The 12,578-nt window shown below is 43.1% G+C and overlaps 1 protein-coding gene across 2 annotated transcripts in view; it reads right to left on the bottom strand.

The window, feature by feature from the left end:
* Window positions 1-3,935: 3,935 nt before the first annotated feature.
* The window catches only part of znf704 (zinc finger protein 704), a 43,371-nt gene continuing 34,728 nt past the window's right edge, over window positions 3,936-12,578 (bottom strand). For both annotated transcript variants that reach the window (XM_069516865.1, XM_069516866.1), the window contains exons 5-9: window positions 9,442-9,542; window positions 8,982-9,276; window positions 8,355-8,489; window positions 8,175-8,266; window positions 3,936-7,836 (exon numbers count right to left, since the gene is read on the bottom strand). In XM_069516865.1, coding sequence (XP_069372966.1) covers window positions 7,722-7,836; window positions 8,175-8,266; window positions 8,355-8,489; window positions 8,982-9,276; window positions 9,442-9,542 — 738 coding nt within the window. In that variant the 3' untranslated portion in view covers window positions 3,936-7,721. The remainder of the gene's footprint in view (window positions 7,837-8,174; window positions 8,267-8,354; window positions 8,490-8,981; window positions 9,277-9,441; window positions 9,543-12,578) is intronic.

The following is a 12,578-nucleotide window of genomic DNA, read 5'->3' as shown; positions in this document are numbered from 1 at the left end:
AGTATAACCCCCCCTGCAATCATCATCCCTGTTCAATAAGTTTTTGTTAACATTTCACAATCCAGCTGTATCCCCGATCTGAACAGATCTAACAATTTAGTTCACATTCCGGAATTAAAAACACACAAGAAACATTTACATTTAGAGGTTTCAAAGGGATATAAAACGTAAAACACTGTCGGGGCAACACGTCACATCGGGGGTGGAGAGCAGCCTCAGCCAAGGGAAGAAGTAAAAGCTGCTGTAAACAGTTGTGTTGTTTTAAAATGCAGAATTTAACTGCACAACAGCTGTTAGCAAAGATAACAGGGTCAGTAACACTTGTAATTGATTATCCGTGTTGTGTTCTACATTGGTGGTTGATGTCGGTAATTTAATGCTGGAAGAGATGTGACAGGAGACTGACGAATCAGAGAAGTCCAAGTCATGACCGAAAAGACCCAATCAGCGAGCGGGTGTGAGTCATGACATCATCTCTGACTCTAACTGTCACGGCTAAAACACAACCCTAGATTTTCGAACTCAAACGGGGCCAGCATCGTTTTCAAACTTCTCGGGTTCAGCGGCATAGTGTGGACGCCACAGCAGAGTTGATGCATTCTCAAAACGAAAACAGAGTGGTGTGGATGTAGACTAAAGGGGACAGGGCTTTTGGAATAAGAGCTCAGAGGCTCTAGAACACATTGTCCGAGGAAATATGTCAGGCTGAGTCGGTAGTGTCCTTTGAATCAAAGTCCATTGTAGTTTTATGTATTTATTCTTTCATGGCTGTGTTATTGTGTTTTTTTTATTTGAGAATGTAACCTTGAGTGTTTGAAGAAAAGATAATAGAGGCAAATCCTGGCTGCTCTCAACCCCCTTCGTGGCTGCCACAGCACAAATAGAGCACATTTATATAAAGTCATGTATTCCATCATTTCCTTATTTGCATGCACATGCAGTATTAAAAAATACAGTTAGACCAGAGCATATAGTTTAGTACTGTATATATACCGTTTGAAAAAAGTGTAAAAATCCAGTGCGACAGTCATTGAGTTCTTGAGGTCTATATGATTGTAATCAGATTATAAAACAGCCAATGAGATGATCCAGTTCAGAGAGAGGGCGGGTCAACGCTCTCGTTCTCTGTTGCATATTCAAGTTAAAACTGAAGGAGCCGTGGCACCAACACCCTGAAAGAATAATTTCCCCTTAATGTTTGAGCTACTATTAAAATCCAATAATAGAATTCAGGCTGATGAGAGTGTTTTCTTCTTTCTCTCTTTTTCAGGTTCCCAGTTAGTGGCTCCACACTAAAAAAAAGGATCATCTCACCGACCGTTTCACATGCGGTGAACTGAACGAGGCCTTCTTGATTTCCCAAACATTTCTAGATTGCACCACAACAAAAGGGATTTTTTTCACATGGACGTTCATTTATTTACAAGCCCTTGTACAAAAGGGAGAGAGGAGCCATGTTTGGGAAAACAAAGAAACAACAGAAAACAAAAAAGAACACAGAGACACAGTATCTTCATAAGGTTGGGTCAAAAATAAAAAGTTTACAGAGAGTAGAAAAGTCACAACATCTTTCTGTAGAACCAAGAAAAGGGCCAAAGGGGCCTCGGAACACAGAGCACAGGACATTTCTTTGCATCGCACGTCTTTGAAATGTAAGAAAAAAAAGCAGAACTCAGACTAGCCAGCACCAGAGACATTCCTCCATCATCGCTGTGGCCCTAAATGTCACAGCAACACACCTCTACACAGCAGAGTGAGGTCCACTCCAGAAACTCTCATAAAGGCACATTCACGACTCCTGTTTCCTCCAGAAAAAACCACCACGAGGGTGAAGCGGCTCCTGGAAACACAGACTGAGGGAGTCACAGAATCCCCTGAAACTGCCTCAGAGTTTTTGCAGAGGCCATTTCACCCCTGGTTCCACCCTCCTCCTCCTCTTTCACATTCCTTAATGAATGAATGAAGGATGGAGTGAGGGCCCCTCCTCTCTTTTTTATTTTTTTATTGACAACTGCATCCTCCTCCTGGCAGCGGATAGGAGCAGAGACGCATAAACCTGCCCATCCGCATGGTTGCCACGGAAACTAGCTCTACGGTTGGTTGGGATCTGGACGCTCCACAGATACACTGATAACACGGCCTATGCTCAGGGTCATGCAAGGCAATGCTATGACTACTGGGGTTGTTCTCGATGGTTAGCGGTTGTATATTATTTCGCACTATTTAAAATGTCTAATTACATGTCTGACTCTACAGAGCGCCACCTGCTGTTAGCCCCGTGCACAGCCCAGATAGGGGTTGTGTGAAGGGGCTGCAGGTCAGTGGGGAGGAAAACAACCCTGTGGGCATCTGCTCACACGTTTCCTCATCCGCTAGAAGAAGTGTGTGGGCCTCCTGACTAAAGGCACAACCCGTCAATTTAATTTCCACTCCTGGAGTTGACGGAGCAGAGCAAAGAGGAAATAAGAAGGGATTCAGAGAGTACTACAGTCAGGGACGTCACATGGATATACTGATACACTGAAACTATAGCTTAGATATACTGTACTGCAGCTTAATCTGTATATATTGTAGGATATATTGAGCTCTACTTAGATGATCTAAGGTTTGATATGATAAGCCTCTTGTCACAAACAAGTCTTGTCATGTGTGAAATATTGATCTCAGCAAGGATCAGGGACATAAAGCAGAAATTCTTATAAAGCTGTCAACACATGAACTGCTGTTAAAGCCATCACTGCTCAGTAGCTGTGTTAGACAAGCGTGCACGGACATTGTGTGTGTGTGTGTCAGGACGTACACATCAAAGATCCCTCATAACTCACAAGTAGATTTTTATGCCATCCGTAAGCAGAATAACGCTATCTTATTTTATTCCACTTATAAATCACAGCTGAGCGCTCGGCCCTTTAATAGGAGGCAGCGGAGAGGGGGGAGGTCAACACACCAGAGAACAAAAGCCACCCCAGCCACTGCTCCTCCATCTGAAAAATAAAACAGGCCTCGTACACTAAATATTCATATCAGCCTCAGTGGAGCAACAAGGCCGCCTGTTGTGCTTCTTTGATGCCAGTTTTAATTCTGGGGCGAGAACATGTTTATAACGCCAGCCCGTTTTCTGCGTTTGTGTTTAGCTGCTCGCTCCCTGCAGGTTTCAGATCTGCTCAAATATGAATAAGTTACAGACGATCAGATCTTGCAGGATGATACCATATGGCATGTTTGGGTAATTTGGGAGTAAAGACTGTAAAAGTGCCATGATCCGTCTTTGTCTGCCAGTTTTGGCCCAAATTAACCAAACCTCTAGTGTTTCATTCTGGTTAAAGACCTGCAGGACTCTGTGATATTGATGTAACGGCCAAATATTTAATTTTTGGAAACGTTTGAGGAGAACCAACTAAAACTGTGCATGGCAATATTACTTTTATTATTACAAAATATTACATGCAATGTAAAACAAGTAAAAATTAGATCCAGGTTTACTAGTTGCAACATGTGCATGAATAATTAGAATCCAGTTAATCCCATACAGTGACATTTGTGACTTTAGGTTTATTTTGCTGATACTTGAGTAGATTGAATTTGCTTGGTTGTTGTAACTGACAGACCCATAGAAAGTTCATCATTCATAGTTTGATGACAACTGATGATCTCAATCTACTGATAAAGACTGTGTGACACGGTCAAAAGCTGCAGGACAAGCAAATGAAACCACTCAACCATTGATTTTAAATTCATGAAAGATCTCTCCGGTTTAGTTTTCTTGTTTGGGATGTTTGAATTTGTAAATAAAACATCTGCAGATCATCATTATCTACAGATTTGAACCCAACATGAGGAAACAACAAAAACAACGAGAACTGATGAGGAAGCAGGAGAAGGGACAGAGGTTTTTGGGGCGATTGCCATGAACTAACTCGTGCTGGGACATCAGATTTTAGGCAGGGTGTTTTTTATTTTCATGTTCTACAGCATAACATATAATGTGTACAAAATGGAGTTAGTATGATCAGACGACACACGGGGAGAAACAGCACTGCATGGGAATATAGCACCTCCATTTCTCCCCCTGCCGAGGCCGCAGCACCAGTATGTACAGGAACAGAGACGGAGCTGGGTTGAGCGTCTCGGAAAGCACCGTCATGCTAAGGCCATCTTTGTGCCACTGGCAGTGAATGGGGCTGAGTTGTTTTCAGGATAACAACACAGGCCGGGTCACAGTCCACGAACAAATCCCAGAGTTCCTCACTGATCTATGAGGAGATGGATGGGTTTGAGAAAAATGGCAGCAAATATCCCTTTGAGGTCATTTGGATTCATCTTATGTTAAAGTGGAAGTTGAGCTTATTTTGATCACATTTGATTTGATCAACATAAATAAGAGCTTTTTCAAAATTAGCTGCCTGAAGCTCTGGACGGTCGGTAACTTGTTCCTGGACAAAACCCCCCGACAGGATCCGATTGGCTGCCAGATGGTTCCATGCACCAATGGAGGAGATGGTCTGAACACAAACATGTAGCATCACAATGATGGAGAAACGGAAGTGGGAAGTGCATGGAGTTACAAAAAAAAGAAAAGAATGAAACATCAGCCGCATGTGGCCACTGAGGTCTCTACCCACAAAAACATCCATGAACTCGTAAGCGCTGGTTTGCCAGGAGCGTCGTGGTGGACTCGACCTGCACACACCCGGACAGGGAAAGTGCCACAGGCCATTAGATAAAGGTGTGTAACTCTGCGGGAGGAGAGCACCGTGGCTCAGTGGCAGCCCGCGTACTTCGCCCTGAGGCTCCTTCACGTTCGCAACTCTCAAACGTGGGCGCAAAAAGAAAACCACACACCGAGGTGTCAATCAAACTAATTGCAAGTGGGCCTGCGTGACACAGAGAGAAGAGAAGTGGAAATAAGATACATGTTTTAATCAACTGCTGTTGGAGCACTAAGCGGGGCCGAGCAGTGACGAGAAGGAGGTCCAGGTGGGAGCACGCGGGTCACACTCACTGAAAAGAGAATAACAAGCTCGGCTCGCTCTGGAAAAATATGCCCCTCGTACAAGAAGAAAGAAAATTCCTTCAGCAGAACATGGAAGCAAAATGAATAAACAGTTTATATATTCATATATATATATATGAAAAAATAAAATAAAAACAGCCAAATCAACGCCTTTTTTTGCTTTGAGTTAAATTCCAACATGTTTTTTTCTTTTATATATATATATATATAGAGATTTGTCTTTTCTTAAACAATAATACGTTCACATAATACAATGAAAAATCAGTTGTTGAGATCATCTAAATATTTCTTACCGAAACATCAATGTAAGGACAAAGAAGAAGCACAATTATATATTTTTGACTTTAAGGCCGATCCCTACACTCAGGTTGAACGGTACATTATTCCCTCACAGAACCTAGCTTGTTCGTCAGGCGGCGGATGAAATGACCGAGGTACCGGGTCACAAACGTGGAGCTTAGAGAGAATACACGAACTACACATATACATACATGAACAGACTACAAAGAAAAATAGACAAAAACAGAAAGAGTTGAGTAAACGTAACAGAGCTACGGTTCTCAGGTGCAGAAGTACTGAAGATGAAAACGGGCAATAATGTGTGTGTGAGTTTATTAGCTGGTGTTGGTTTTGAATAACTCTGGTGTCAAATGATTGCGTGTGACAGAAATCGTGATAAAGAGATCAGTGTGCGTTCAAACAGATTTCACATAATGCAGAGAGTAAATGCTCTGAATAGAAAAATCACCATGTTCCTGTTGGTGGGTACATTTCAGGATCACGCTCACTACGTTGTAATAAAGTAAAGAGCGGCTCAAGGTGATAGGAGTTGGTCCATCTATCGCTGCAAAGTGAACCTCTGTAAACTATTTGGCTTTGTGGTTTCATTTCCCGCCATTAAGCCAGAAATCAAATGAAAACAAATCTGATTATGACCATTTCTTTCCACCAATCCCATCTCTTGACCTCTTTCAGTAACAGGTTACTAGGACACGGACGAAAAGCTCGAGTCAACGCTTTGCTCGCACGACGCCAAGGAAGGCGAAGGAAAAAAGGTGCAGTGCACATTAAACAACAAATAATCAAGTGCTTATAACTTTTTTTTAAACCATCATTCTCCAAAAACGGTTGGAGTGAAGAATTGTTCAATAAAGGGGGAGAAACCAAATCAGCTTTTTTTTGCTGTTACATCCTTTTACAACCGGTGACATTAGAAATAGAGAGAGTCTAGTGGAAGATATCTGAAGACTCTTTTTCAACTCTCTAAAAGTAACCACAGGTTAGAAGCAAAGATACCAAGTGCTCAGTTATACACGTACAGTGCAAGTGCCTCACTTTTGGTTTGCAGCCCTCCCCCTTTTAGTTAACAGATCATCAGAATGCACCTCTGTGGAGAAACGTAAACACAAGAGTTATTTTTGTTCCCTTTGGGGAAGGAGTAAAAGTTTGGGCGAGGAGGAGGAGGGCTCTGCGTCTTTCTGCATGTGGTGAGAGTTGCTGATCTTTTCCTTTCGCTGCCGGCTTCATGCTTCCAGTGATCTCAGGAAAGTCCTTTAACACAAGCCAGTTGGTAGGGAAACAGTCTCAGTAAAAAAAAAAAAAAAAAATCGACAATAGTAAACATGGCACCGTATCAGGATTCAAAAAGGGGATGAAGAGTTTTTGGTTGTAAAGTTGTGATGAAGGAGAGGAGCTGTGGAGATAGTGCTGCTGTTTACAGAAGATCCACAAGTTATAGCTGCTGGATTTGGCTTTCTTTAGAATCACATCCCTGATAAAAACAAAGAAAACGAATCAATCCGGGTAAAAAAGTGACGTAAAAAACCGTTCCCGTCTTTTGTAAGGATTGTGTGTTTGTGTTTGTGTGTTTGTTCTGCTGCGGATTCATGTGGTAAATCACTGGCACGGCCCATCTGCTTTCCCTGACTGTAAATTGTATCTTTTTTTGCATTGATCCTTGAATCTCCCTGTCTCTCTTCTTCCTTTTCTCTCCACCAGTCAATCAGGCGCCTCCCTGATGTTCTGCTGTACATTCCGCTCCAGGGCTTTGTCAGGAGCGAGGAGCAGGCGACAGTCCGGTGACAGAGATAAAAATTTGCCCCGAAAAACACGTCAGAAATGAAACAAGAGATGAACAAGTTGAAGGAAGAACAAAAAACGGCGAGCTTTACCTCCACACTGTTTTTCAAAAACTGTAGCAAAGAGACGCATTCTTCTTTTGGATAAAAAAGATTTGTCTTTTTCTTTCGACAAAACACACCAAAAAAGCTGTTGGCTCTTATTCTGGACCTTTGACAAGACTTTCCATTTAAAAACCAGAACTCTTACAAAACATAGAAAGATGCAACACTGAACCCAACAAAAAAAACGGCAGAAATCTTTAGATACATTTTTTCTTTACACTGTAGCTGCACTGGGGTTTTCCCAAAACTGGGAGCGATGGAAATGGCGAGGCAGTGCTGGGAATCATGGACGGCGACGTGAAAGTTTGACTCCTGCGCTGTCCTGCTGTTGCTTCCACAGCTGGAATGGATAGGTGGAGCTGAGAGGGAGGGGGGGCGAGTACAGGGACAGAGCCGGAGCGCTGACGGACGGTTGAGATTTGGAGCAGAAGAAAACCAAATGCATGCAAAATGATGCCCCCACCCCCCCCAACTTTTCTCTGGCGAAAGGCAGTGCCCGTTGGCGTGGCGTCGGCTGGGTGCGCTCAGTCGGTGAATCTCTGGCAGGCCTTTTTCCAGCGGCAGGCCGTGCACCACATGTCGCGGTTTTCCATCCCGTACACCTTGCGGCACTTCTTCCCCTCGCCGCGCACCTTCCGACTGAGGGGAGAAGACACGGAGAATAACGGGTGTTTGTAAAAAAACAATTAAACATGTTTAAACATGTTTTCCTTTAATGGGAACATATTTTTATGTCTAATTCTAAACAGCGTTGACATCACACGGACTTGTTGACTTTAGCTCTTCCTTATCGAGAATTATTTTTGTATTTCGAGTCATTGACCTAATTTGTCAATATTACATTTGACCTCTTTTACGATATAGGACATTTTGACTTCTCATCTGATCATAGGAACGTATCATATTAGCAGCTTTAGCTCTTTGACTGGTTGTTTCTTCTGTCTTGGTGTTTAATAAAAACTACTAAGGTCCAGTACCTGAGGGCGTTGGTGGCTCTGGGAGGGGAGGAGAGGATGGCGATGGTCTGGGAGCGCTGTTCACCAAACCCCTGGCTTTTACTGGGGGACACCTGCGGAGGTAGGACAGATCATGATGATCGTGAAAATCTCAACACAGAAACATACTGTAATAAATCCTGTGCGTTAAAGAATTCTCACCATGTTCCCGGTAAAGGTGACGGGCGGTGACTGCCAGGAGATGCTGAAGCTGGAGCTGTTGGTGGGAGTGAAGCTGGTGGAGCCCGAGCCGGCTGAGTTACCGTTGCTGGACGGGATGGACACTGGAGCTGTGGCCTGGAGGCAAAGGTCAAAGGTCAAGATGGATTTATTTTCTGCTTCTGGCAAAACAGGACCTACATCTGTGGATCTACTTTCTGCTTCAATTCAAGGCTGAGACTTTAAGTCTCGTTCTGCTTTTTCATGTGTTGTTAACTTGGTTTACTGTGATGTCCGCCTCATTTTTAAAGTGTAGCACATTGAGCTCCACATATGAAACCAGTTTGAAAAAAAAGAGATTTTTATTATTGACAGAAAAGAAAAACTAGAGCTCTGTTCACCAGTAGTTTGTGTGAATGTCTTTTATTTATTTATACTATTTCATTTGAACATGAAAATACTTTAAAAGAATTTTACTCTTTAAATCATCACATGAATTTGTCAACACAAAAGAGCCTGGAACTGATCATTTCAAATCAATGACTGATCCACAGTGCATTGATTTCTTACCTTCGGATTGCACATTGACCTTAATCTGTGTAAAGTGTGTGTACATGTGCACACGCTCACCTGGTAGGCGTGGTCCGTGTGGATGAGGTAGAGGGCGCTGGGCGCCGAGCGGCTGAGCGGGGTGGTGCCGCCAGCTTGAGGCTCCTTGGTGTCAGTGGGCTGCTGGGGCCGTTGGGTGTCGGGCGGCTGGCCGATGGGAGGGAGAGGAGACGGGAGAGGAGGAGGGGGAGAGAGGACGGAAGGTGACACCGGGGACAGGCTGCTGAGCCCGTCGGCCACAGAGTCTGTGTTGAGCTTGATCTCCGAGTAGTAGAAGTCCTCCTCTCCGTCGCTGCAGTCCGAGTCACAGCTACGCCTGGAGACAGAAGCAGAGGAAACATGTTGGGGTTGTTAGAACTCTGTCCGGTTTCTGATGGCTTCCTGGTTCTTGGACATGTGTGTGTTTTAGCCTGTCCACGTTGTGCTGCTGGCTGCTTGAGGTCTCCAGTTCTTTTGGTGTGTGTGTTTGTTGTTGTCTTACCCCAGGTGGATGGTGCGGATGTGTCTCTGGATGCCGGCGGCAGTGCTCAGCACCTTGCCACAGTTCTTCCACAGGCACTTGAACATCACCTTCATTGAGTTCTAAAAGGAAACACACAACAGCAGCTCTCAGATGAGTCCGTGTTGACAGAAACAGGGATTACAGGAAATCTGTCCAGTTGTTTTTGTTTGATTTTACTTACAAACAAACAACAACCTTGGTGGAGGTTATTAGTACAGTGAGTCAATTAAAGTATAAAATATCAATGTCACATAGTCAATGGCAGTGGTGTCAAACTTCATCACCTCAGCACAGAATTTATTCATCGTCAGTTTGTTGATGATCTCGAATCACACTAACAACTCAAAAACTTCATACTATATTCTCAGACTTTATTCAGATTGAATGTGACTAAATAACACAGTTCTTTACTGTAGATAAATCTATGGAGCCATTCTGAACAAACTTTTAATTACAATGCAAAATCACAGTGAGTCCCTCTCTGGTTGTGAGCAGGCGATGCTGTTGTTTCTTTTATCTCTCGTCTGTAATTACACCATCGGCCTCCTAGTGAGATTATACATTGTTTTTCATGGAGCGACAACAAGCTCTGTGAGCTTCCTCTCTGCCCTCTCCTCCGCTGCTCCGAGCCATCAGACAGGTGGTCTTACAGGCCCGTCTGTCAAACTATTGTTGAGGGGGCTGGTTTCATTTTGTCAAGATGTTTTTTTAAATGTTCCTGCTGCTTGCAGAAACACACACACACAACAATCATCTGTCCCCTGTGCATTGTTTTGTCTTTGGGTAACAAAAGCATATTTTCTGTGTGTGTGTGTGTTATTCCCCTTTAAAGACAGATTTCACAGTTAATTAAATGGAGAGCCCCACACGGTACTGTCTTGCCAAGAGAGAAGCCAGAGCACGAGAGAGGCATACAGATCATGTGAGACCTTGGCATTGCATGTAAATAATGTGGGGGTGTGTGTGTCTGGGCGTGTGTGTAGGTTAGTCAACAACATTCTAATCAAAGTGTTTATAGAAATTGTTTAGTCTCCGTCGACACTTCATTCTCTATTTTCTCTCGGTTTTTCCTGTAATTCATGTTAGTCCCTCTTTTAATTCTTCATCCACATCCCTCATTTTCTCTTTCCCTAACAATGTCATCCTTTTCCTTTGTGATAAGTCCCCAATTAATACAGATACAGAAACAGTGTGCTGAAGCAGAGCTCACCAAGAGTCTTTATTGATTTTTTTTAGAGGAGCCATGGAGCCACGGCCAGATCTTTATGTTTGCTGTAGTGGGTATTAAAATCATTACGACATTTGTGCTGCGGGTGCATGTGGAGGCTGAGGAGTAATTATGAAGGGCAAATGTCTGGGGACGACACACAAACACACACAAGAGCAAGGGGGAGGAAAACACAGGAGAGTGCTGGAAATATAAAATAGGAGGGAGAGATGGATGATACTGACAGTGAACCAGAAACTAACGCTGATAAGGAGAGAGGGAGACAAAGAAGGAGAGCAAAGCAATTTACATGTGAAAAAATAATGAGTGACACTGAGCAGTGGATGTGATGAGCTGTAGGTGGTGTGTAGAAATGAGACGACGCAGAGTGATGAGTGAGGAGAGAGAGTAAGTCTTCATGCATGTGCTTTTAACGTCTGGAAGACACATAAGGCTGTGTGTCCCCTCCTGTCCCATTTTCATCTCTGCCTATCACCCAGTCAGAGTCTAGTAAACTACCTCTATAACTTTGCTGGTTAATAGCAGGGAATCGAGCAGCCGGTGTACATCTGAGTCTCAAAAATGAGTTCCTCACCCCTCTGTCATCCACAGGTACGCCTGCTATCAGGAGAACTGCTGCCGCTCTCCTTTAAACCCCTCTTTAATATGTGACAGCTCTCATGAAATGAAAAGCCTGCACTCCTGCTGCAACTATTTCAAGGGTAAGTGTGGTCAACAACAAGTTTTATTTCCTAGAAACTGTGAGATTGGACGTGGTAACTGGGCAATTTCATAGGAACTTGCAGCCTGAGGGGAAAATAGCTTTTTAAAAAAACTCCTTAGAGGTTTATTATTCTTGAGAGCTGCTCTGACTTTGTCCATAAAAACCTGGCGAGATCTGACAATGCGTCTGTTTTCTCCATCCACCCTGAGCAATTCTTCCCAGAGCCTTTTAAAGATCTAAAATCAAATCTCTTTCCAACAAAGGCAAAGTTAAGTTAATATGAAAACTGAGAAGAAGTTTTAACAATGTCCAAACAAATGTGCTGTAGGTAGATTGGTGTTCATGCATTTATGTTACATCTTCTTAGCCAAGCTTTCTCAGCTTAAACTTTTATTGTCTTTTAACACACGACAGCAAACATAAATTAAACTAAACTTTGGACGTCTAAGCTTCAGTGTCTCTCCCACGTGTCTCTGTCCGTGTGTCCGTGTCTCAGGTCTGCTCTGCTGCTGCCTCTTGTACCAGAGGATCAATCAGCTAACGGCTCTCACCTGCACTGATTGATCCTCTGGTCCAGGTGAGACACAACTCTCTGGTTTTCAACCAACTCATTTATCTTAATTGTCAGTAGCTTTGATAACTGAGTTGATGGTTTAATCAAGATTTAATAAAAGTATTAAAACTGAATCATGACTCTACTCTACATGAGCTTTGAGAGTAATGACAGTTAAATCAGGGGTCTGCACATGAGAGATTCAGTGAGTGCTGTCTGTCCCCCTCTGTTGCTGTTTTCTTATTGCTTTGTGTTTCGGTGTGGATGGATTCATTATGTCTGCCAAGGAGTTTTCGTTTTCACGTGTAGTTGTTGGTTGGCTGTTATTGACTTTCACAAAACTTTTTTTTTTCACTTTCTTTAACATTTTGACACAAGCCGTTTGACATTTTCACTGTTTAACAAATAAATTATTAATGGATCTCGATGAGAAAAATCAGGCACATTTAGGGGACTGGTCTGTATGAGTGTGTTTAATTTTGCGTACCTTGATTGAATGTCAGGGGACAGTTGGACCTTGGTGGAGGTCTGTGTTTTGTGCTGATCTAGTTTTCAAATGTGTTAAAATTATAGTAATGAATGATTCAGTAAGTCATTATTCATTCATCAATCACAGACATACATTCATCTGC

The sequence above is a fragment of the Paralichthys olivaceus genome, chromosome 20 (genome assembly GCF_024713975.1).
Source record: "Paralichthys olivaceus isolate ysfri-2021 chromosome 20, ASM2471397v2, whole genome shotgun sequence".
NCBI lineage: Eukaryota > Metazoa > Chordata > Actinopteri > Pleuronectiformes > Paralichthyidae > Paralichthys > Paralichthys olivaceus.
Note: the sequence above shows the minus strand (reverse complement) of the source record. Positions and strands in the feature narration are given on the sequence as shown.